General features: G+C 38.9%; 1 protein-coding gene across 7 annotated transcripts in view; it reads left to right on the top strand.

Moving 5' to 3' along the window:
- The window catches only part of FANCC (FA complementation group C), a 210,022-nt gene that overhangs the window by 53,419 nt on the left and 129,215 nt on the right, over window positions 1-27,388 (top strand). For all 7 annotated transcript variants that reach the window (XM_054254166.2, XM_002742743.7, XM_054254162.2 and 4 more), the window contains 3 exons: window positions 10,279-10,522; window positions 12,659-12,743; window positions 18,624-18,718. In XM_054254166.2, the coding sequence (XP_054110141.2) occupies window positions 10,358-10,522; window positions 12,659-12,743; window positions 18,624-18,718 (345 nt within the window). In that variant the 5' untranslated portion in view covers window positions 10,279-10,357. The remainder of the gene's footprint in view (window positions 1-10,278; window positions 10,523-12,658; window positions 12,744-18,623; window positions 18,719-27,388) is intronic.

The raw sequence follows: 27,388 nt of genomic DNA, 5'->3' as shown, positions 1-27,388 counted from the left end.
CTGCAGGAATATACCAGGAATGCCAAGAGAATCCACAGACCCTCTGAAGAAAGCGGATTGCTACTGCAGGACCCAGGAAACAGCCCAAATACTGTGCTGGTATCTATGACTGAGAGACCTGAAGGTGGTTCACATCACAGGACTGTTCAGACAACCCCCAGTACCAACCTGGAGTCTGGTAGCCCTGCTGGGTGGCTAGATCCAGAAGATAAATAACAATCACTTACAGTTCAGCTCTCAGAAAGCCACATCCCTAGAAAAGAAGAGTACTACATCAAAGGAACACCCTGTGGGACAAAAGAATCTGAATGGCAGGCTTGAGCTCCAGATCCTCCCTCTGATATAGTCTATTCAAATGAGAAGGAACCAGAAAAACAATTCTGGCAATACGACATAACACCCCCTCCCCCAAATCACAGTAGCTCATTAGCAATGGATCCAAACCAAGAAGAAATCCCTGATTTACCTGAAAAAGAATTCAGAAGATCAGTTATTAAGCTAATCAAGGAGGCACCAGAGAATGGCAAAGTCCAATTTAAGGAAATTTTAAAAAAATGATACAAGATATGAGGGGAGAAATCCTCAGTGAAATAGCATGAATAAAAATAATCACAACTTCAGGAAACAAAGGACATACTTAGAGAAATGCAAAATGTACTGGAAAGTCTCAACATAGAGTTGAACAAGCAGAAGAGAGAACTTCAGAGCTTGAAGACAAGGTTTTGAATTAACCCAATTCAACAAAGACAAAAAAGAATTAAAAAAAAAAATGAACAAAGCCTTCAGCAAGTTTGGAATTCTGTGAAACAACCAAACCTAAGAATAATTGGTGTTCCTGAGGAAGAAGAGAAATCTAAAAGTTTGGAAAACATATCGGGGGGACTGAGGAAAATTTCCCTAGCCTTGCTAGAGACCAAGACAAGAAGCTCAAAGAACACCTGAGAAATTTGTCATAAAAAGATCATCACCTAGGCACATAGTCATCAGATTATCTAAAGTCTAGACAAAGGAAAGAATTTTAAGAGCTGTAAGGCAAAAGAATCAGGTAACCTATAAAGGAAAACCTATCAGATTAACAGCAGATTTCTCAGCAGAAACCCTACAAACTAAAAGGGATTAGGACCGTGTCTTTAGCCTCCTTAAACAAAACAATTATCAGCCAAGCATTTTATATCCAGCAAAACTAAGCTTCATAAATGAAGGAAAGATACAGTCTTTTTCAAAGACACAAATGCTGAGAGAATTCACCACTACCAAGCCAGCACTACAAGAACTGCTAAAAGGAGCTCTAAGTCTTGAAATAAATCCTGGAAACACATCAAAATGGAATCTCTTTAAAGCATAAATTATAAAACAAAAATACAAAAAAACAAGCTCTACAGGCAACAAATAGTATGATGAATGGAATAGTACCTCACATCTTAATACTAATGATGAATGTAAATGGCCCAAATGCTGCACTTAAAAGATACAGAATAGCAGAATGGATAAGAATTCACCAACCAAGTATCTGCTGCTTTGAAGAGATGCACCTAACACGTAAGGACTCATATAAACTTAAGGTAAAGAGGTGGAAAGAGACATTTCGTGCAAGTAGACACCAAAAGCGAGCAGGAGTAGCTATTTTTCTATCAGACAAAACAAATTTTAAAGCAGCAGCATTTAAAAAACAGAGAGAGGTACATTTCATAATGATCAAAGGCCTTGTCCAACAGGAAAATATCACAGTCCTAAATATATATGCACCTAACACTGGACCTCCCAAATTTATACAACAGTTACTACTAGACTTAAGAAATGAGATAGACAGCAACACAACAATAGTGGGGGACTTCAGCATTCCATGGACAGCACTGGACAAGTCATCAAGACAGAAAGTGAGCAAAGAAACAATAGATTTAAACTATACCCTAGAACAAATGGACTTAACAAGTATTTACAGAACATTCTACCCAACAACCACAGAATATACATTCTATTCATTGGCCCATGAAACATTCTCCAAGATAAACCATATGATAGGCCACAAAATACGTCTCAATAAATTTAAGAAAATTGAAATTATATCACTCTCTCAGACCACAGAGGAATAAAATTGGACATCAACTCCAAAGGAACCCTCAAAACCATGCAAATACATGGAAATTAAGTAACCTACTCCTGAATGATCACTGGGTCAACAATGAAATTAAGATGAAAATTTAAAAATTCTTTGAACTAAACAATAATAGCAACACAACCTATTAACACCTCTGGGATACAGCAAAGATAGTGCTACAAGAAAAGGTCATAGCCTTAGATGCCTACGTCAAAAAGTCTGAAAGAGCACAAATAGACAATCTGAGGTCACACCTCAAGAAGCTGGAGAAACAAAAACAAACCAAACCCAAACCTAGGAGAATAAAAGAAATAACCAAGATAACAGAAGAACTAAAGGAAATTGAAGCAAACAAAAAATACAAAAGATACATGAAACAAAAAGCTGGTTTTTTGAAAAGATAAATTGATAGACCTTTAGCAAGATTAACCAAGAAAAGAAGACAGAAGATGCAAATAAGCTGAATTAGAAACGAAATGGGAGATATTACAACCAATACCACAAAAATACAAAAGACCATTCTAGGCTACTATGAACACCTTTATGCACATACACTAGAAAACCTAGAGGAGATGGATAAATTCCTGGGAATATTCAACCCTCCTAGATTAAATGAAGAAGAAATAGAAACTCTGAATAGACAAATAACAAGCAGCAGGATAAAAATGGCAATTAAAAAAATTACTACCACCAACAACAAAAGTCCAGAACCAGACGGATTCACAGCTGAATTCTATCAGACATTCAGAGATGAATTAGTACCAATCCTATTGACACTATTCCACAAGATAGAGAAAGAGGGAATCCTCTCTAAATCATTCTGTGAAGCCAGTATCACCCTAATACCAAAACCAGGAAAGGATATAACTAAAAAAGAAAACTACAGATCAATATCCCTGATGAACATAGATGTAAAAATCCTTAACAAAATACTAGCTAACCAAATCCAGGCATATCAAAAAGATAATCCATCATAATCAAGTTGATTTCATAACAGGGATGCAGGGATGGTTTAATATATGCAAGTAATAGATGTGATACACCATATAAACAGAATTAAGAACAATCTCATGATGATCTCAATCTCACGATGATCTCAATAGATGCAGAAAAAGCATTTGACAAAATCCAGCATCCCTTTAGGACTAAAACCTTCAGCAAAACTGGCATACAAGGGACATACCTTAATGTAATAAAAGCCATCTATAACAGACCCACAGCCAACATAATACTGATTGGGAAAAGTTGAAACCATTCCCTCTGAGAACAAGAAGAAGAAAAGAATGCCCATTTTCACCACTTCTATTCAACATAGTACTGGAAGTTCTACAGAGCAATCAGAAAAGAGAAAGAAATAAAGGGCATCCAAATAGGTAAAGAGGAAGTCAAACTGATGACATGATCATATGCCTAGAAAACCATAATGACTCGTCCAAAAAGCTCCTTGAACTGGTAAATGAATTCAGAGAAATTTCAGGATACAAAATTAATATACACAAATCAGTAGCTCGGCTATATACCAACAACGACCAAGCTGAAAAGTGAATAAAGAACTTTGACAATAGCTGCAAAAATATATATAAAATGCTCAAGAATATATCTAATCAAGGAAGCGAAAGACCTCCACAAGGAAAACTACAAAATACTGCTGAAAGAAATCATAGATGACACAAATGGGAATATGTCACGTCCCATGCTTATGAATGTGTAAATCAGTATTGTGAAAATGACTGTACTGCCAAAAGCAGTCTACAAATTCAATGCAATTCCCATCAAAATACCACCATCATTCTTCACGGAACTAGAAAAAACTGTCCTAAAATTCATGTGGAACCAGAAAAGAGCCCATATAACCAAAGCAAGACTATACAAAAAGAAGAAATCTGGAGGCATCATATTACCTGATTTCAAACTCTCCTATGAGGCCATAGGCACTAAAACAATGTGGTACTGGTATAAAAATAGGCACATAGACCAGTGGAAGAGAATAGAGAACCCAGAAATAAACACAGATACTTACAGCCAACTAATCTTTGACAAAGCAAAGAAAACTAAGTGGGGAAAGGATACCCTGTTCAACAAATGGTGCTGGGATAATTGCCTAGCCACATGTAGGAGAATGAAACTGAATCCTTCTCTCTCTCCTTGCACAAAAACCAACTCAAGATGGATTAAGACTTAAATCTAAGACCTGAAACTGTAAAAATTATGGAAGATAACATCGGAAAAAACCCTTCTAGACACTGGCTTAAGATTTCATGAGCAAGAACCCAAAAGCGAATGCAACTAAAACAAAGATAAATAGGTGGAACTTACTTAAACTAAGGAGCTTTTGCATGGCAAAAGGAACAGTCAGCAGAGTGAAGAGACAACCCACATAGTGGGAGAAAATTTTCACGATCTACACAAACGGCAAAAGACTAATACCCAGAATCTATAAGGAACTCAAACAAATTAGCAAGAAAAAAATCAAACAGTCCCGTCAAGAAGTGGGCTAAGGACATGAATAGACAGTTCTTAAAAGAAGATATACAAATGGCCAACAAACATATGAAAAACTGCTCAACGTCGCTAATGATCAGGGAAACACAAATCAAAACCACAGTATGATACCACCTTACTCTCGCAAGAATGACCATAATCAAAAGATAAAAAAATAAGGCTGGGTGCGGTGGCTCAAGCCTGTAATCCCAGCACTTTGGGAGGCTGAGGCGGTTGGATCACGAGGTCAAGAGATCGAGACCATCCTGGTCAACATGGTGAAACCCCGTCTCTACTAAAAATACAAAAAAATTAGCTGGGCATGGTGGCGCATGCCTGCAGTCCCAGCTACTCGGGAGGCTGAGGCAGGAGAATTGCCTGAACCCAGGAGACGGAGGTTGCGGTGAGCTGAGATCGCGCCGTTGCACTCCAGCCTGGGTAACAAGAGCGAAACTCCGTCTCAAAAAAAAAAATAAATAAAAGGATAAAAAAATAAAAATAGATGTTGGCATTGATGCGGTGAAAATGGAACACTCCTACATTACCAGTGGGAATGTGAAGTGGTACAGCCACTATAGAAAATAGTGTGGAGATTCCTTAAATAACTAAAAGTATATCTACCATTTGATCCAGCAATTCCACTACTAGGTATCTACCCAGGGGAAAATAAGTTGTTACATGAAAAAGATACATGCACATGCATGTTTATAGCAGCACAATTCTCAATTGCAAACGTGGAAAGTCCAAATGCCCATCAATCAACGAGTAGATAAGGAGATAAACTGGTGTGTGTGTGTGTGTGTATGTGTATGATGGAATACTACTCAGCTTTAAAGAGGAATGAATTAATGGCATTCACAGCAACCCGGATGGGACTGGAGACTATTATTCTAAGTGAAGTAACTCAGGAATGGAAAACCAAATGTCATGCGTTCTCACAAGTGGGAGCTAAGTTATGAGGATACAAAGGCATAAGAATGATACAGTGGACTTTGAGGACTCGGCACAGAGGGGAAGGGTGGGAGAGAGATGAGAGATAAAAGGCTACAAACTGGGTTCAGGGTATACAGCTTGGGAGATGGGTGCACCAGAATTTCGCAAGTCACCACTAAAGTACTTACCATGTAACCAAATACAACCTGTTCCCCCAAAATCTATGGGAATCAACCATTTTCTTTTTTAAAAAAAGAAATATCTGAAACAGTAATTACTGAGAATTTTACAAATTAATGTCAGACACCATACCACAAATATAGGAAGCTGTCTTATTTTGAAAGAAGCCGGAAGAAAAATGCACCTTAGCTGTAGAGGAGCAGAACATTCAACTTCTCCTCAGAAACCATGCAAGCAAGAAGAGAGTGGAGTGAAATATTTAAAAATATTTATTTAAAGTATTGAGAGAAACACCTTACCTTATTAAGAACATGAACTGAGATAGCTCTAGTGATCTAGACTAAGAGAGCCTTTGAATGACCGAGTTCCACCTGTCAGTCTAACTCAAGACTCAGATTCTCAGCAGGGTCGGATTTGCCCAACAAGCGTGATCATCCCACATGTGGCTGATGGCACAAGGCACTTTGATTAACCAAATGCTGTCAGCAGCTGCCACCCCCAACCCCCCGGTCATCATTACCACAGCACCATGTTTCCACCCCTACCCCAGCCCTAGAGGCTGTGGAGCAGCATATTAAGGACCACTGTACTGCATGATTCCTAAAGCTGTTTCCATTTAAAACAATCAGATATATTTCCGTTGCTGAGCAAAAGATTTGCCATTCTTTTTTCTCTTTTTTCTTTTCGTTTTTGTTTTTTCTTTGAGACAATCTGGCTCTCTCACCCAGGCTGGAATGTGGAGTGCAGTGGTGCTATCATAGCTCACAGAAGCCTCGAACTCCTAGGCGCAAGCAATCCTCCTGCTTCAGCCTCTAGAGTATCTGGTACTATAGGTACCTGCCATCATGCATGGCTAAGTTTTAAATTATTTTCTAGAGATGTGGTCTTGGTATGTTGCCCAGGCTGGTCTCAAACTCCTGGACTTAAGTAATGCTCCTGCCTCCGCCTGCCAAAGTGCTGGGATTATAGGCATGAGCCACCATGCCCTGCCTCTTCAGTTTTATTTCTTTAAGGACACAGACTTCAGAGCTAGATCCTGGATTCAAATTCCACAATCATAGCTCTGCTGTTTACTAGCAGTTACTTCCTTTCAGTTTTTACATAATCTTACTTTGGGCAATTATGTAATCTCTCGGTGCCTCTGTAAAATGGAGATGGTAATAGTACCCATTTCATAGTGTTGCTGTGATGATTAAATTAGTGTGAATAAAGCATTTAATATACTGCCAAGAGCATTAGTATAAATGTATGCAAGTATAAGCTATTACATTTATAAAATGAGATATTACTAATTAAGTTTCACACAGGCAACATAAAAATACCTAAAAATTTTTTTGGTTGGGAGTTACCTCTTAAAAATTAAATTACTGGCCAGGCATTGTGTCTCACACCTGTAATCCCAGCATTTTGAGAGGCTGAGGCAGGCAGATCACCTGAGGTCTGGAGGTTGAGACCAGCCTGGCCAACATGATGAAACCCAGTGCCTCTACTAAAAATACAGAAATTAGCCAGACATGGTAGCATGTGCATGTAATCCCAGCTACTTGGGAGGCTGAGGCAGGAGAATTGCTTGAACCAGGAGGTGGAGGTTGCAGTGAGCCCAGATTACTGCCCTGCACTCCAGCCTTGGCGATAGAGTGAGATTCTGTCTAAAAATAAATAAATAACATTAAAATTTAAACGACTTCATCTGGAGAAGCGTTCTGCTGTGGCATTTAGCTTAGAACTGTACTGTGAAGAATACCAGTGAATTATTTATTCCTTAATTCAGTATTTTTTGAGTGCTTGCCAGGCATATGCTATATTCTAGGAAGACAGGGAATTTACACACTAGTAAAGGAAGTGGTAACTAAGTGAACAAATAAAGCTCAGGTTAATTATCGATATGGTAAGAGCTGTGAAGGAATCAGCAGACAGGCCTGGGAGGATTTGTTGTGGGCATGAAGCAGATGAGAGGTCTGGACTGGACCATGGTGAGCTGTGGGGAGAGGAAACAAGGGCTGTCGGAGAGGGTGCTGGAGCCATGTTCTGCAGGGCCTTCAAAACCCCAGCAAGCAGCTGGGAATATACAGGGAGTTTGAATTTCTTTTCAAGGAAGCTGTAAAGAGGGATTTTACCCAGGGGAGTGTGCTGGTCTCCCAGCACATTTACATTTGGTAAAGTTGTTTTCTGCCTATTGCATAGAGAAGTAATTGGGGAGGGGCAAGCCCAGCCTGGCAGTAGATAAGTGCAACACTCCAGGGCTAGGCTGAGTGGCGGCAGTGAGGTGGAAGGAAATGCATGCAGTCGAGTCAGAACACACACATTTATTTTGGCGGTAGACTTGACAGGTGGTGATGATGACTTGGATGAGGAAGACAATGAGGAGGCAGGGACATTACCTAGATTTTTGGCTAAGTACCATTTTGACAGTATGCATTATATTCCCTCTATTATTAAACTTTTTTTTTTTCATTTTGACATGAACCTTCCCTCTAGGGAAAAGACCCCATAAGTGCTGAGGCAGGAGCCAAAAGCCTCAGCCTATTTCCATATAAATAATGAAGAAGAAAGTACCTAGAAATATAGTCGTAGTCTTAGTTAATCATAGGTGATCTTAATTCTTAGACTAATGCCTCTCAGATCGGAAGTGTGAACCTGAGGTGACATTGTGAAAAAAAATGACACTAAGGCAAGATGCTTTATGCCCTCTGTCATGCCTGCATAAGGGCTGCTGGAGGGTGCCTTGGCTGTGCGGCAAAGTGCCCACTGTTTAGCTAGCTAGGGAAGGAGACGTCCAAAATAGCTGAGACGTCTCCTTCCCCCAAGGAGTTAGGAAGAAACTCCACTTCTCCAAGCTCTTGTGGTAAGGCCTGACGGTTGTCAGGTAGGCCTGCAGACATCTGGGGGCTTAATTGTCTCTATGTGATGCTGTGCTTCAGTGGCCAGGTTCCATGTCTACTCTCATGTTATGCCTCTGCACCTAGTTTCTTTTTTCTTCGAAAAGATAATCAGTAATAGTAATATAAATCTTAATGTTTTTGTTCTTTCTTGATAAGTATGGAAAAAGTGCTGATGTATTATGCTCCTTACTCACTTCAGGTGCCAGAAATTCCTAGCCCCTACCTGAATGACATGTGATGTACTTGACGATATCACTGCCACGCTCTATTTACCCTGTCCCCGGTCTCCAACCACCAAGACTCCACCCTACCTACCCTGCCCCCAGATTTGCAACCCAATTAAAGTGAGAGCATCCAGGCATTTGGGGCCACTGCTGGGCTCCGCGATTTGGGTAGCAGTGGACCCCTGGGCCCAAACTCTCTTTTCTCTATCTCGGTGTCTTGTGTCTTTTATTTCTACAATTTCTCGTCTCTGCACCAGCTGGGAGGGGCTCACAGAACCCTCTAGGGCTGGCTGGACCCTACACTTCCCTAAACCGTAAATGTTCTAGTATGTGTGCGGCCCAAGTGAACATAAAAACTGCACATTTTTAGGTATTTTAAAACTATAATTTTCCCAATCTAGATTTTTTTGCATTGCAGTCAAATTGTACAGTTGTCTTAAATTTCTTCTTGTTTGGTTATGGGAACCTCCTTTGTTGATATTTTGGATATTTAATTGGGAGCATTTCACCTGTTAATTATGGCTGTTGAGGATTTAAACTTACTTTATTTACCACCAGTCTTTTGAAATTAGGTTGCTGAATATCCTCCCTGTACCGGGGAGTGTCAGAGTCTGTGAAGGCCTGCATCTGTTGAGAGGCAACCTTTCCTCCTCTGGGATTCCTGCTTCCAGCTTCCACTGGCAATGGAGGGGAGGGGTGTGGGATGGGAGCAGGCAACTGGAGCTGCTGAACCAGCTCCATCTGTGCAACTCCATTGTTCTTTTTAGCATGGCCTTCAGGGGTAGGAAGTCAGGCTTATAAGATTTTATCTACTGTCACTTAGAACCAGTATTCCTCCTCAGAAATTGGAATTTATTATTATTTTACTAAAATAGGGCTTCTTGTGAATGAAGTGAGATCAAGCATATAAAGCAATCTTTAGTTAAAAGATTGCTTAAATTGATTAAAGTGGAATGAATTATTTTACTTTTTTCCAAGAAATGAGAAACTGGGAAAAGATTCATTAGACTGTAATGCATAGAGATTTTTTTACATCTAAATGAGAAGCCAGAAATTCATATAAAACATAAGAACTTCAAAAGCATTTCTTAGGCACAGACTATTATTAAACATTCTTGGATGTTTTTGATTTCCTATTACATTAAAATACTCAAAAATCAACTTCAGAACATTTAAAAATAGCTCAATCTTAAAAAGAAGATATAAAGTATTATCAGCTGTGCTTTTTGTGCATAATTAGCATGTTCCTGTGGAGGTATAATGACTTCTAGCCTAATGATAGTATCATGATAAAAAATTCAGATGGTAAAAATTGGAGCTCCAGCTGGATGACGCATTTTATAACAATTTAAAGATGACTCTAGCATAGAAGCCATGCTGTTTTAGTTCCTTGTAATCCCGTCTTCACCCATCAATGGGTCACGTAGGCACTAATAAAAGAGTCTTTTAGAAATGCTTCTATTTTTTCCCTTTCTTACAGATTTAATGTATGCCCGCTATTTCCTTCAGTGCTGCACAGGCTTCTGTGAAGGGGATGTCACCTTTTCCCTTTTTCCAAGATGGCTCAAGATTCAGTAGATCTTTCTTGTGATTATCAGTTCTGGATGCAGAAGCTTTCTGTATGGGATCAGGCTTCTACTTTGGAAACTCAGCAAGACACCTGTCTTCACCTGGCTCAGTTCCAGGAGTTCCTGAGGAAGATGTATGAAGCCTTGAAAGAGATGGTAAGTAGGAGACCAAAATAATGAAATGATTTTCTGACTTCAGGGTCTCTACCAGATTTCACCAAGACACAATGCCATCCAGAGTTGGGACTTGTGGTATTGCCTAAAATGCCAATGGATTAGGAAGACAAATTACCTAAGAGCTGGTTTCCTAGTCTCTGATTTATTATATTACTATAATTTCTTCTTGAGTAGCTGTATTGTCACATGAGACTTCCGGACCAAGCAAGTTGTTTTTAAATAATTAAGATTTCATGCTTTTTGTCAAGTAGTAAATGGGATTCTTTTAAAGGCCTTTGTGTCTCTTGAATCTCAGAGAATTTGCTACCTGCTTAACCTTTCCTCCACCCTGTTCTCAAGTGGGCTGTCCTAAGAGATGATAAATATTAAGATTTTTTATAAATATAACACTTTTTATAAATATTAAGATTTTGAGTATCTTTACTATTATATAATTTATTATTTTCAAAATTTAATATTTTTTATGGGTATCATGTTTCATATTTTTATGACTTGACACTTGTTTATATATTATGAGCTAGTATTTTGCATTTAATTTCAAAATGAAAAGCAAAATTGTGTGAACAACCAAGCTAATTAAAAAAATATATATATATTTATATATACGTATATATATATTTTTATAAAATTTTTTATAAATATATATATATATATACGTATATATATATATATATTTTTTTTTTTTTTGAGACAGAGTTTTGCTCTGGTTACCCAGGCTGGAGTGCAATGGCACAATCTCGGCTCACCGCAACCTCCGCCTCCTGGGTTCAGGCCATTCTCCTGCCTCAGTCTCCCGAGTAGCTGGGATTACAGGCACGCACCACCATGCCCAGCTAATTTTTTGTATTTTTTAGTAGAGACGGGGTTTCACCATGTTGACCAGGATGGTCTTGATCTCTTGACCTCGTGATCCACCCGCCTCGGCCTCCCAAAGTGCTGGGATTACAGGCGTGAGCAAAAATATTTTTATTTAATGAGACATATGTAACTTGACTTTTATGTGGTCCCAGAAAGTCGAGGACCAGCCTTGATGCTGGGACACATTTGAGAGATATTTTGCTGCCGCAGCAGAAAGTTCCCATTGTTTCAGCTTACCTGCACATTAGTTTGCTTTTATTTTTTAACTTTTATGAAAGGTAAGAAGTGGAAAAAGGTCCAGTTGTAAAATAGCGTGGGTGTTTTTAAGTTTTAAGCTGTTTTCTATTTGGTTGATCCTTTTTTTGTCAGGGTTTAGATTGTTACAGACTAAATATGATGTAATTTACCATACAGTAATCAAAATAGTAATAAACAGAGATATATACATTTATGCTTTGGCTGTTTTTATTTCTTTATTCAAGTTCCAGAGTTCTTGTTTTTTTAAACCTTCTTTGAAATAGCCTTAGTGGAGCTGAGTTAGTAACCTCTCTTACGTTAGAATAAAAAACCAGGATGAAGATATAGGATTTTGTGGTTATTGATCACCAATATTGTGTTTTCCCTTTTTTTTTTTTTGAGATGGAATGTCACTCTGTCACCCAGGCTGGAGTGCAATGGTGAGATCTCGGCTCGCTGCAACCTCCTCCTCCCAGATTCAAGCAATTCTCCTGCCTCAGCCTCCCGAGTAGCTGGGACTATAGGCACATGCCAGCACGCTTGGCTAAATTTTGTATTTTTAGTAGAGATAGGGTTTCACCATATTGGTCAGGCTGGCCGTGAACTCCTGACCTCAGGTGATCCACCTGCCTTGGCCTCCCAAAGTGCTGGAGTTACTGGTGCGAGCCACTGTGTTCAGCCCAGTAATGTGTTTTCAACTCTTGAGCAATCTTTGTTATTTTTAAATAAAGTAGCCTTTCCTGAGTAGAATTAATTTTGCAACACAATTGATTTTACCTAACTATGTCATACATCTTAGTTTGGTGACTAAGGATGGTTTAAGGATGAAGTAAGGTGGTCGGTTGCTTTTTAAGCTTTATTTGAATTGCTTAGCTAAAGATCTTCTCTAATCCTTCTTTTGCCACCTTTTAAAAATGGTATACTAAACAAAAAGCATTCAGGCTCCCTTAACCTATATCAGTTCAGTCTTTCTGAGTTGCATAATACCTTTACTGACCAAAATGTAATTTTCTTTCATAGGATTCTAATACAGTTATTGAAAGATTCCCCACAATTGGTCAACTATTGGCAAAAGCTTGTTGGAATCCTTTTATTTTAGCATATGGTAAGAATCCAAAATGAATCCTCTCAAAATGACTATTTTAATCTTTGCATTGTTTCACAGAGGCTTAGATTATGAACCTTTCTTTTATTATTTCTTTTTCTGGAACAGCTTATCAAATGTATTCATTGTTCCATTACAAAGATGGCTTCCTATACTGTTGTTCACGTCTGTGTGTGGTTTGTATAGACATACACACACGTGCACACGCACACATGCACCCAGTGCAGATCTTTAGGAAAATAGAGCCCTTTGTATTAGAGGACAGAAATTCCTAGATGATTTAGGTATCTATTTTTGCCTGTAATCACTTTCATAACTTCATTTTAAATTCAGTATAAAATGGCCATACTGATACCGGGTTACTTTTCACGGTTTTATAACAACTCATACTGTTTCACGGTTTTATAACAACTCACACTGTTTCCCATGTTATAAAGTCATACTTCAGAGTCTGAATCCTGCCATGACTTTGCCTTTGCCTTTGGCTGCTTTGACTTTATTTAGGAGTGCCATTTTGGTTTTATTTAAGGTTGAGAGGAATTTGGGGGCACTTTGGGGAGGTATCCTTCATTGAGCTCCTGCTTGCTGTCCAGTGTCATTTCTTGTTACATCTTCTACCACTATACCTCATGATAGTAGCTGGGTCCTATTACTAACAGTGCTTGATGGTGCTTTGCATCAGAATTTCTTTTACACTCATTCTCCTTTGCAGTAGCCTTACTGGGCTGAGTTACAAACTGCTGGGAGTGTCTCCATGACCTCCAGCATCTTCCTTTAATACACTTACTTCACTGTCTGATGCCCTGGAAGACAGCATGCCTCTCCAGGACAGGAACCGTGGTTTTAGTTCTCTTTGTCATCCTAGGGCCTCCCAAGGAACATGGCTGAGGTTTGCCAATATAATATTAGCTAATATATTAGCTAATATAATACTTACTTTTCAGATTTTTTAAAGTCAAAGGCTAATTGCATAATATAATGACATTAGAACCCAAAATAAAATGAATATTCCCCTCTGATGTTTTAAAGAATCATACAGTTTCCCATTTCTAGGCTGTCGTAGTAATTATTGGAAGAGATGTGAACTAGGCGGGAAAGGGACAACATGTGTGTTTAGCCCTGTGAACATGCGTGCATGGACACCCACACACTCAGCCTCGCTCACTCCACCCCACCCTCATCTGTCCCTCCTTTTTTCCACTTACGCCTCTTCCCCCAACCCCTAAACTTGTTTGAATTCTTGATTCAAATTGGCAAAAGTAGTGAGTCAGTGTGTTTTCCCATTAGGGCTACGCTTATCTGTCCTAGGTTTATCTGTTGCCGTTAGGTCAGTGTTGTTCAAACATCTTTGACCAGAAATACATTATGTACGTGTGTATGTGTGTATATGCATATATACATGGATGTGCACACACACACAGAGTAAAACACATCTCATGAAAGAATGCATAGAATAGCCCCTCTTTGACTTTTTGCAGTTTCAGTTACCCACAGTATAGAACAATAAGATTTTTTGAGAAAGATCACATTTATATAACTTTTCCTTTTCTTTTTTTATTTGGGACAGTTTTGCATTTGTTGCCTAGGCTGGCGTGCAATAGCATAGTCCGGGCCCACTGCAACCTCCACCTCCCAAGTTCAAGCAGTTCACCTGCCTCAGCCTCCCGAGTAGCTGGGATTACAGGTACCTGCCACCACACCCAGCTAATTTTGGATTTTTAATTGAGACGGGGTTTCACCATGTTGGCCATGTTGGTCTTGAACTCCTGACCTCGGGTGATTCGCCCACCTTGGCCCCCGAAAAGTGCTGGGATTATCGGTGTGAGCCACCTCACCTGGTTTAAGGGATTAACAATGACAACAATGCAATAAATCAAGGATAACAATATCGTTAACATAAACATGGGGAGGTGTATGATGTAGTGTGAGAGGCATTGCTCACTTTGTGCTGGGCACTGTTCTCTGTGGACTACATAATGGACCTAATTGAATTCTTGACGACAGAGTTGTGGGGTAGAAAATTACGGATTGGAGTCAATAAGTAGCTTTCCCTAGAATACAACACTAATAAGAGCCAGAATCTCACTTCTCAATGTGACTTTAAAGTCCACCTTGTTGTAATGTTCTGACTCTATTGGATCACATCCTGTGATCGTAGTGTTCCAGTATTGGCATTCCCACTAGCCAGTTTCACTTGCACGTACATAGTCATTCTGCAGGTATTTACCAAATGGTTTTATTTATTTATTTATTCATTCATTTATTTATTTTGAGACAGTCTTGTTCTGTCACCCAGGCTGGAGTGCAGTGGCGTGATCTTGGCTCATTATGACCTCCACCTCCTGGGTTTAAGCGATTCTCCTGCCCCCCACTCCTGAGTAGCTGGGATTACAGGTGCTTGTCACCACGCCCGGCTAGTTTTTTGTATTTTTAGTAGAGGTGGGTTTTCACTGTGTTAGCCAGAATGGTCTCTGTCGCCTGACCTTGTGATCTGCCCGCCTTGGCCTCCCAAAGTGCTGGGATTATAGGTGTGAGCCACTGCACCCGGCCTACCAAGTGTTTTTGTGTGTGTGTATGCCAGCCTTTAGGAAAGGCTCACCGTCTTTGCCCATTGTGACCTTCCAGTCAGGGAAAAGAGATACCTAAGCAGGTCAGCCTCACTCAATATGATTGTTTCTGAATGGGAGTAGCAGTTGCTGAGAGGAACGAGGGTTTCTCAGGAGAGCCCCTACTGGGGCTGACTTGAAGATGTGATTCTCTAAGACAGGGCAGCTGAACTCGTGGGGTCTCATTTTTTTTTTTTTTTTTGTAAAAATAGGAAATTAGATGATTTGTTTCCGTGTCCTTGAACTCATATCTGTCTGTGATCTTTCCTTAGCACCTTATCAGCATTGGCCTTGGCCCCCTCTAACAACCATAAACAAATTCTCCATCCCTTTCTGTCTCAACACTTGTGTTCCCTTTGAACTGCCCATAAATTTCAGTTTCCTGTTGAGGTATGCACTGACTATTAGCTCACAGAGGCAGCTGAATGACAGTGAGCAGTCACATGTTGCCTGTGTCACCCCTGTTGTTTCACACGTTGGGCACTTTATTCCTGGAAGGGATCTTATGGTTTTATAATATCAAAATTGCTTTTTAATTACAGTAAAAGCAAACAATTTTCGTCATGGAAAAAAGTAAGCCATACGTAGTGTTCATGGAGAATAGGATCAGAAAAGGGTAATAAGGAAGTAGGGATGATTTGGAAATAAAAAGATACTGAAAAGAGAAGAGACGAAATCGATAATAATGGAAAGCAAGAGAACACCTTTTTATTTGGCAGCGTCCTCAGCATAAAAACACTGCCTTCACCTTCTGAAATTCTGGTCCATTGCTTCTAACTCTGCCCTCATGATGAAGTGTAACAGCTGTTACCTCTCTTCTTCACTACTCACTCTATTCTGTATAACAAATTTCTGCCAAACTTAGCAGTTTAAAACAGTGAATATTTATTGTCTTAAAAATGTGCTGCCTTCATACTTTTAGAGTATGGAATTAAAGATTAAAGATTTAGTTCAGCTTTTATGTGGAATTTCAATTCCAGATACAAAAATAAAATATAAGGTGGCAAGTATATGTTAACATCCTTTCCCTTCCACTCATTTTTAGAATCCAAATTTACACTAAGATGGGCTGTCAGCCACTGTCCCTGCAGTGAATCCCAGGCAGTTTCCTATCTCCCTTAACATGCCCTGTGGGATGTTCCAGCCCAAGCTCAGGGCCTCCAGGGAGAAGCCTGGCAGATGCCAGCCTCTGGAGTGAGTGCTAGTGGCACTTGTGAATAACAAGCCGTGGCTCATGTTTGTAAATTGCCTAAGCAAAGCAAGCTGTAAGCTCATTAGCAGTGCATTTCAGTGCATTGACTCCGGGCAAGGAAAGTCAGCTCCTAAAGGTTGGGTGGAAGTTTCTCTGGCTTCTCTTTTTTTATTTTTTGGGGGAAAAATTAAAAAATAATATACTTTTTGAACTAAGTTTGCAAAATCACTCAACACCTGGGGAAACTCCCAGTTTTTGGGATTCTTTTAGACTTAAGTTTCATAAACTGACATTCCCTGGTTTTTTTTTTTTTTTGGGTGGTGGTAAGTGTCTGTTTTTTGGAAATGCTCCCCATCAGATCACGTTCTTTTTAACAATCTGCTGCATGTATAAGGATGTCATTGGGTGCATCTGTCACACTTGCTGCATGAAGCTAGGTAGAATTTCTCCTGATATTTAAACCATGGGAAGTATAACAGTCACATTTTTAATTAGTGGCATTGGTTAAACCTGAAGAATCCTAGGATCTTTAGTGGTTAAATTATAGAACTCTTGAAATGAACGGATCCCAGACAAGCCAGTGCCTTATAATGTTTTATTGGAGCTCATGAGAGCTAGGGGTAAAAAAATGAATGGCCTCAGAATAACCCCTGATAAAGTTTTTTTCAGAACTGTTAAGTTATTGTAAAAGCATAAGCTTATGGATGTTCACAGGGAAAAAAATGGGTCTAAAAATTACTGCTAGCATTTTTTAGTTTGTGGATAAAAATACAGAAGTAGTTTACTAGAGTTGGTATTGTTTTTATTTCTTTGTTAATGAAGCCCTTAGAAATGCTGCGTTTTGGCCAGGCATGGTAGCTCATACATGTAATCCCAGCACTTTGGGAGGCCATGGCAGGAGGATCCTTGAGCTCAGGAATTGAAGACCAGCTGGGGCAACATGGAGAGATCCCATCTCTACAAAAAATATAAAAATTAGCTGGGTGTGGTGGCACACACTTGTGGTCCCAGCTACTCAAGAGGCTGAGGTGGGAGACTTGTGTGAGCCCGGGAGGTGGATGTTGCATTGATCTGAGATCATGCCACTGCACTCCAGCCTGGGTGACAGTGAAAACCTGCCTCAAAAAAAAAAAAAAAAAAAAAGAAAGATTGTGTTTATGAGATTGCAGAAGATGAGGCAGTAGAGAGGACTGATTCCAGGCACTGAGCGTCTTACTCACCTCCATGGCCTTGTTATAAAGTCTGAAGTTGCTTTGCTCTAGCTCAGTTACTGACATCTTCAGTTTCTAGGCCACAGTTTGTTTCTTAATGGTGTTACAAATTCTCCAACTGGAATAGACTCAGTCACCACAAGGGGAAAAGGAAAGTGGCTCATCAGGTAGATGTTCCTGCAAAATGTAAGATTTCAAAGTTTAGATTTTCATTGCATGTTTGGTAAAGTTTTATATTTTAGAGTAAAGAATTTACATTTTAGAGTAAAGGAGCACGTAAGAGGCTTCTGTTTTATCCAAAGCACTTGGTACTAAAAATATATTTTAAAACAACCCTTTTTATTAAATTTCTTTTTAACAAGTGAAGCTATTTTGACAAATTAGAAAATTAAAAGATTAAATCAGAAATATTGGCTACTGACTGCCTATAACCATTAAGTTGCCTTAGAAAGGTCGAAATTACTAATGGTTTCAAATGTTAAATAAAAAACTGATCATGAGAAAAGCCCAGTTCTCTAAGTGCTTTCCATCCTTCTCATTTGGCTTTAAAAATTGCCACTGTTAAAGACAGGGAATTGACCACACAAGCGTTAAGTGATCCCGAGGCCACAAGAAGGGAAAAAAACCCACAAAGTTAAGTTTAGGGAATTCTGAAGGACAGCTAGGAGAGCAAGCATAGAGTGAAAGAGAATATTCCTGTCAGCAGGAAGAGAACGTTCCAAGTAGGGTGGTGAGAAAGCAAATGTTGTATTCGGGGATACTGGTTCTGTGAACTTAGTAGTTTGAGATTTTCCTAAATACAGTGTTTAAATTGTTTTTATATTGGTTATTTTTTCTGTTTGATAAAACTTACTAAGTTTTCCTTTTGTAGATGAAAGCCAAAAAATTCTAATATGGTGCTTATGTTGTCTGATTAACAAAGAACCACAGAATTCTGGACAATCAAAACTTAACTACTGGATACAGGTAAGAGAGTAAATATTGCTCTGCAGTTTGACTTAAATAGATCATTTAAAAGTGCTGCTTAAAAAATTTTTCAGGGGGGTCCAGTTCTATGATGTTTGAGAAACTTTTTCAATACCCTTCACTGTTACATTATCTTGCTGGGTATAAAGTTTTTCAAGAGATTTCAATTTTGCTTGACTGTGAATTCCAAAAGATATTAGTCCTTAGGGTGAAGACCTAATGTTGAGTGGTTTTGAAAAGCTTCTTTCAGGTGATTAAAATAATGTATTCTATTTCACTCTAGCAATTGCTATCCTTCAGAAAATTGTTTTTCTCTCCCAACCTGGTTTAAATACTTAAGTAATTCCTTTCCACATGCTTCCCTGCCTCTCTCAAAATCTATTTTGTAGTAAAATGAAAATTCAGCAGTGTGGTGGGAGCAGCACTCTATTTTGTGTCCCACAGTTCGTGCCTGGGCCAGCACACGCACATACCGGAATTTGGTACTGCATGGCCTCTGCTGCTGACACTTTCTAGTTGGTTACCTACCATGCTAGTCCAGGTAGCTGACAGCTTCCTAGATTGCTCTGTCTGCTTCTGCTTCCTCCAGAAGGGCAGGTGTAAGGTGGAGATGTGGTGAGGCTGGGCTGCAGCTGCCCTCACTAGCGGCACATTGGCTGTTCTTTTCTGTTTCCCCTCACTGCCTTGCTGCACCAACCCCAGGACTTGCTGATGCGTGCCAAACTCCACTTAGTATGCATGTGTTTCAGATTAGTATTATGCTTAGTATTATTAGTATTATGCTTAGTATTATGAAATCATCCAACCAGATTAGTGCATATGGTTTTGTCTATCAATCTGACTGGTGATGTCATTACATTCGCTGCTTTTTAGGATTTCTTTGTTTTAGACAAAATTCCTAATAAAGATGGTATTTATATTTTCTGTTAGACTGAAAAAATAGAAGGGAGTAAGGGGAATTGGATGGCAGGTAGATCACAAAATCAGGAGATGGAGACCATCCTGGCTAACATGGTGAAATTGTCTCTACTAAAAATACAAATTAGGAGGTACTTTTTAAGTATAGTTCATGGAGGTAAAGTTAAAACACTTAATCTGTGCCTTCAGGGAATTCCCAGACTGGTAACCAGGTCACTCCAGGGCAGCATAGTTGGATTATTGCTAGAGCTGTGTATAGGTGTGACAGTGACATAGAGGGGAAACTTGCTCAGATGGGGGCGTTTGGAGATATTTCCTGGGACAGGTGACATGTTAATTGAATTCTGAAGGACAGCGAGAGGAGCAAGGATAGAGTTAGGGAGAATATTCCTGTTAGCAGAAATAGATTATGCAAAATATGGTGGTGAGAAAGCAAATGTTGTATTCAGGGAACTGCAGATGCTTTGGTTTACCTGGAACTTGGGGTTTTGTGGGGTTGGTGATGAAGCATGAAGCCAGAGAGACCGGCAAACACAGGCCTTGCGTATGACTATAGAAGGTTTTTATCTTGATCGCAGTGTGGCAGACACTAGAGTATTTAAACAGAGAAATCATGGTTGGGTGCGGTGGCTCAAGCCTGTAATCTCAGCACTTTAGGAAACCAAGGTAGGTAGATCACAAGATCAGGAGATGGAGACCATCCTGACTAATATGGTGAAATTGTCTCTACTAAAAATACAAAAAATTAGCCAGGCGTGGTTGCACGCACCTGTAGTCCCAGCTACTTGGGAGGCTTGAGGCAGGAGAATCACTTGAACCTGGTAGGCGAGGTTGCAGTGAGCCGAGATTGCGACACTGCGCTCCAGCCTGGGCAGGAGAGTGAGACTCTGTCTCAAAAAAAAAGAGGGAAATTATGTGGCCAGTATGTAAGTTTTAGAGACTTAACGACAAAAGGAAGTTGGTTGAGAAGAGGGCAAGGATAGACAGTGGAAGCTATTTTAGTGATAAGGTGAGAAATTGTGAGGGCCTCAAAAAAATGGAGAAGGGGGCTTGATTTATAAGATATAAAAAGGTAAACACCCAGAAGGTGTAATGTCATATTAAATGTCGATACACTTAGGCATAGCTGGAAATGTACAGCGAGAAGGTGAATATTCCATTCTCAGGAGACTAAGCTGATTTGCTGGCAGCGGGTTGAAAGCCGCCTGTGGGAATAGTGGAAGCCTTTGGTGAGGTGAGGTCTGCCCCCAGAGAATGCTGGGATAGGGGCACAGGAGAACTAGAGAGAGCCTTGGGAGACACTGACCTTAAGGGAAGTGAAGAATGATTGATGTTTCAGAATGCAAAGAGGGGTCCAAGAAGTAGAAGGAGGGAAGCAATGGAGAATGAGTGCTCATTCATGTCTAATGCCATTCATATCTAACGCAGCGCTGTCCAATAGGAATAAAATATATGCTGCATAGATAATGGCAGACTTTCTGGGTGCTGCTTTAAGAAACGTAAAAAGAAATAGTTAAAATTAATCTTAAGAAGATACTTTACTTAGTTCAATATATCCTAAATACCGTCATTTCAACATGTAATCAATATACAAATTATTAATGAGATTATTCATAATCTTTTTCATGCTGCATCTTTGAAATCCAGTGTGTATGTTACACTAACACTTATGTCTACATGTTATATCTTAATTCAGATGCTAAATTGTCTTTGAAATTCTTGATCTGCATTTAGATTTCATAAACTACAGGGTTAAAAAAGTAGATTCACATACCAAAGTTGTTTCTAAGAATCTTATTATTGAATCAAGTATTGGTGTTTAAATTAAAATCAAAATAAAAAATTCAGTTATTTCCTGGTGCTTACTGCTCTGCAGTGCTCTGCAGCCACATGTGGCAGGTGGCCGTCGTGTTGGAGAGGGCATCAGTGGAGCATAAGGCAGAAGGATCGAGAAGTTCTCTTTAGATTTAGCCTCTGTGAGCAAAGACTCGGTGAGGAGAGGTTTAGTAAGAGGTGGAGGGAAATAGCCAGATTACTCGAGATTGAGAAATGATGGGAGATGAGGAGGCAGAGTTGATAAATTTTATTCTTTCGAGAAACTTGACAGTAAAGGAGGGAGGACTTTGGCGATGAAGGAGGTGATAGCCAGACTAGGGTGGGGTTGGCTGAATTGACCAAGTCCTGAACATGCTTTACTCTGGGAAGAATGTGTGGGTAGGGAGCAGGGTAGGCCATGGGAGGTTGGGCAAACAGTTTCCCTCCTCATTTACCAAGCAAACCTGAACTAAATAACATGAATTGATAAAAGGATGTCTAGGAACATGTTATTTAACTCTTAACAATTATTATTAACATATTAATTATCTAACTCTTAACAACTCTAAAGCTAATTAAATGTGCCTGTCACCAAGCAGTACATAATCTCATGTTGACCATAAATGTACCAAAACAGAAGGTAGTCATTGGTTTATAAATCGGTTTACATCTCGAGTATACTTTATTTTATCTTAGAGGAGATATTTTCCTCATGAATGTTTTAGAGTGACATAGTACATGTTAAAGATGTGTACCTTGTCATTCAGTATCCTTGTGAAAATTATAAAACAGCCATATTTTTAAATGTTTGCTAATTCATTCAGCAAGCATTTATTAGGGCCTACCATGTGCTAGGATATTCTAATTGTAGTGATAAAATCTTGGGTCATTCTGTGTTAGCGGAGCATTACAAATATGATTGAAATACCCTAAATCAAAAACCAAGAATTTCTACGGTAAATTACAAAATTCAGTAAACATTCAAATTAATAAATTTGAAAATGGTAAACTGAGTTGTATTTTTGGCACAGAGAAGAAATAATTGTTTGACACTTGACATGTTAGCATATGTTAAATTGGAAACATTAATGAAATGTTTGAGAGCTTTACTAACCACCTTGAATGTGCTGTCATAGAGCACCACCTCAACGGCTGTTCTTACAGTTCAGAGACAAAGTTCCAGGACTCTTTCATGTATTTTGGGAATATGTGGTCTTGAAAAACATAGTTTTACTCATGAATCCACTGAACAGATACTTTTTGAGCTCCTACTGTTTGCCAGGTACTACTACAGAGGCTGAGGATATAGCACTGGATCGAGAAAGACAGTCTGTTCTCAGATGCTGCAATAGAAGGGGAAGGTTTCCAGGGCCTGCCAAATGTCAGGGGACACCTGTCTTATCTGGCAAAACCATACCACTGTTATTTTTTTATTCTGATGAAAAAACCAGCGGGGTACCAGGAACAGAGATCAAAAGTGTTGTATTCTATCGTATTCCCTTTCGAAATGCAGTGCTAAGCAATATCCAGTTAGCTTCTGTCCTCTATTTTCTTTTATTTTAAACAAAACTTTTAAATTAAAAAAAAAATCTAACAAACTTACACAAAATATAAATGCCAAACTTAACAAATTGTGAAAGATCCTTGTAACCACCACACAAAGAAATAGAATAGAACATTGGCTGCTCCTAGATGTCCCTGCCCTCCATGTGCCCCTCTTTGTTTTTATTCCTTTGGCCTCCTCCACTAGTTACCACTAGTCTGGCTTTTATTTACATTTCCTGATGGTTTTACCACTTAATTATGCCATTTGCCCTATTTTTTAGCTTGATAGAAATGGAATAATGCACTATGTATTCTTTTGTGTTTATTCTTTTGTGTATTATTTTTGTAAGATTCAGTCATGATGTTGGGTGTAGTTTGTTCATTTTTATTGCTGTATAATATTCAATTTCATGAACATACCACAATATATTGATTCTACCTTGGATAGAAATTTGTTTCCATTTTGGGGTGAGTAGGAACAATGTTGGTTTGAAAATTCTCACATATATTCAGAGTCCAAAGCATGTATTTAAAAGGAAGTAATATTGCATGTTCCAGGATATACATGTCTTTAATTTTATTAGTTCATACAAAATTGCTTTCCATGGTGGTGATTCCAATTTAAATTTCCCTGGTCATCGTGTGTGAGTTCCACAGCCTCTGTGTCTCTCGACATTGACAATGTTTCAAGTGCTAGGTATTCTGATGAATGTGTGTGATAGTATCTGTTACAGTTTTAATTTACATTTCCCTGAAATTGAGCACTTATTTTGTGAAATTCCTGTTCAAATTGCTTAATTATTTGTCTACTTGGTATCTTTCTTACTGATTTGTAGAAATTTTTTATTCATGCTGATATGGGCCCTTTTGTAGAAATTATGTGTATTGCAGCTATTGTTTTTTCCAGTCATGGTTTGTGTTTACATTCCCTATTATCTTTTAAAGAAGAAATGCTTTACATTTTATTGTAGTCAGATTTATTAGACTTTTCCTTTGTGGTTAATTACTTTGTACCTTATTTAAAAAAATTTTCCACACTCGAAGATCATAAAGATCTTCCATATGATCTTCTAAAAGCATGTTGGTTTGCTTTTCCCACGCAGGTCTGTGATCCACCTGTAACTTTTTTGGTATGGTCTGAGGTAGTAAGTAGTCCATTTTCATCTTGTTCCACATTGATATCCCATTGCCTCACACTGTTACTGAAAATCATTTCTCACTGATCTGTGGTGCTACCTTCGTCATGAATCAAGTGCCTTTGGGTGCACAGGTGTGATCCTGAATCTCTCCATTGGTCTTGTTGTTTATCTGTGATATTAATCTTATGTATCAACTTGACTGGACACAAGGTCCTGATGACATTATTCTGGGTGTTTCAGTGAGGGTGTCGGGGTGAGATTAACATTTAAATTGGTTGACTGAGCAAAGCATATTGCCCTTCCTAATATGGGTGGACCTTATCTCTTGGGTCTCTGACTTGCTGGCTACTGTAATGGTGTTAGCTGATTCCTTATAATAAATCCCTGTCTGTCTATCTCATTGGTTCTCTTTCTCTGGAGAACTCTGACAAATATACTGTCTTTATGAGAGGGCTGAACAGAACAAGAAGGCTGACCCTCCCCTGAGTCAGAGAGAAGTCCTCCTGCCTGAAAGCTTTTAAACAGAGTTGTTGTCCATTTTCCTGCTTTCACACCTGGACTGAAACATCACCTCTTCCTGTGTCTAAAGCTTGCTGGCCTTCTGACTGAAACTATACGAGTGACTCTCCTGGTTATCTGGTCATTGGCTCTTTTGGGTCTCTGATTTGCTGGCTACTGTAATGGTGTTAGCTGATTCCTTATAATAAATCCTTGTGTGTGTCTATCTCATTGGTTCTGTTTTTCTGGAGAACTCTGACAAATATACTATCTTTATGCCAGTGCCACATTGTCATCATTAATGTGGCCTTCTAAGTATCTTGCTATCTGGGAGAAGTTCGTCCATCTTGTTCTTCATCAAGACAGCCTTGGCTAATACTGGAACTTTGCATTAACTGTTAACTAAATTTTAGAATATGTTTGTCAGGTTTCACCAAAACAGAAAATAAGTTGTTGACATTTTGATTGGCATTGTAATTGGTCAATTTGGTGAGAATTTCAATGGCCAATTTCAATGGCTTTCTACACATCCTATCCTCTAAGGCAAAATTGATTTTTCTCAGCTTTGTTTACTTTAGCAAATTGAACAGTACCTGGCACAGTATAAATTTTTGAATGAATTAATGAATATATGATATGAATAAGTGAATGACAAGATGTACAAATTTATTATTTCAAACAGTCTTCCTGATAACTTTGAAACAGTTTTGCCAACTTTTAATTAGCATAACTTTTAATGAGGCTGATGACTAGCCTGCAGGAGAAGTGTCCATGCTACCATTTCTGGGTTCTCTTAGGTTGCATTCATAGTCGAATTTTTAATCTCTGACTTCTTTGCAGGGATCCTTTGAAGCCAGGTGTCCATCTGATGATTCCTTTAGTTACATAGTATAACCAGTAGACCTTCCTTGCTGGTCACATGGAAACCATTATGCATATCCTGAGAGGAAGTGGGAACTGGAGGGGCTCCTGCCAGCCCTTTGTGAGGTGGAATCCCTACTCTTCCCTCAGGGTCCCATTTGGACTACTTGTGACACATGACCATCTAACATCTACACTGGCTAAGGTCATAGTGCCAGTACATTTGTGAAATATTACCAAAGCTTAATTTCTTTTTACATATAAACATTCTAATGTTGTTTTTATATCTCAGTGGACTGTCTTGTGCACTACTTGGAGTATACATCCCAACTTTATGTTAATAAGTTTTGATAAAATCCACATGCTATCTTGGTATATGCAGCTTCTCTTAATCCTTTCTCAACCCTAATATCTTTCCATTTTCCATTTTTGTACCCACATGTTAAGGCCACTACCTGATCTTCCCACATCCTAGGATCTTGCTACGCTAGCTGCAGACGTGCCAAACCTATGCATAGATTTTTACTTGGCAGAAATTTTCTTTCCTCTCCTTGGAATGGTTTTTTACTCTTACTAGCCTGGCCTGGCTGAGATATGGAAACCTAGGGAAATAATTATTGTTTAATTTTGAATGGCAGTTTAAAAGGAAAAATAAGGTAGTTAGTGAAAAATAGTTGAGGCAAGGTGAAATTCAGAGACAAGTCAGGGACAAGGCCAGGGATGTTAGAGCTCTTCCACAGCTCCATCCACTGTTTTTATTACCTTTAAATAACAAACACATTACTGATATTTTTTCAGTATCAGTAATGTGTATTGTTGTTACTGATATTTTTTCCTACCTATGTTCTATTTCCTTGACTTTCTACAGCATCAGGTTTTTTTTTTTAAAGATTAATTGATAATTGAATTTTTGTATTTGCCTATATTGCTTTTCCAGTATCCATTTTCCCTCCTCTCCCACCTTCTTAATAGTACCCTGAATTTCCCAGCTGTACATGATTCATTCTGGGTAAGAGGTATCTTTATGTAGCTCCTGGAGTGGGTCCTACCTGGCTTAACCAACACAGCTTCTCTGTTCCCCGGCCACAGTGGTTGGTCAAGATGAGCCCCACAAGCCTGATGAGATTCAGGGCTGTAACATTTGTTTGCAGGATTGGGAAGTGGATTGCATCTTTCCTGATGAACATGAATTAAGTAACACCTAATCCCTAAAGTTGCTTTTGGTCACTGTGGAACCGTGAGATCAGAGCCTCTCTGGAAATGGAGTTAGTCCTGAAAAAACATATCTGAGAAAAAGAGAAAGCAAAAGCAGGTCATATTCACATTGTGTGGACCCTGGATCAAGCCTTTCCCAGGCATAGATGCTCCAATTTCTTTCCTTTTCTATTTTAACTGTTTGGTTCGGGATTTTGTTACTAAAAGCCAAGAGCATTTTGAGATAACATTGTTTGGGGCATAAAATACCATTTTTTTAAAGGTTTTTGAAACTCGGGGACACATGGACACAATTGCAAGAAAAAAATCTATTTATTCAAGAATATTATGAATAAATACTGAATTTAACAAAATACTTTCAGTTTCTTAAAAATTGCTTTAATTTGTATTGTTTTTTTCACTGCCATTCATTGTAGAAGATACATGCATTCAAGAAGGCATTCTTCTCAGCTTCAGTCAATTTTACTCCTTTGCACAATCCTGAAGTGAGTTCATAGCATGTTTGTCACTGATATGTTTGGATCTGTGTTCCCACCCAAAACTCATGTTGAATTGTAATCTCCAATGTTGAGGGTGAGTGGGGTTTGTTGGAAAGTGACTGTATCAAGAGGGTGGTTTCTCATGAATGTTTAGCATCATCCCCTTGGTATCATCTTCATGATAGTTCTTGTGAAGTCTA

Source organism: Callithrix jacchus, chromosome 1 (genome assembly GCF_049354715.1).
Source record: "Callithrix jacchus isolate 240 chromosome 1, calJac240_pri, whole genome shotgun sequence".
Lineage (NCBI taxonomy): Eukaryota > Metazoa > Chordata > Mammalia > Primates > Cebidae > Callithrix > Callithrix jacchus.
The sequence above is the reverse complement of the archived record's forward strand: the minus strand, read 5'-3'. Positions and strand labels throughout refer to the sequence as shown.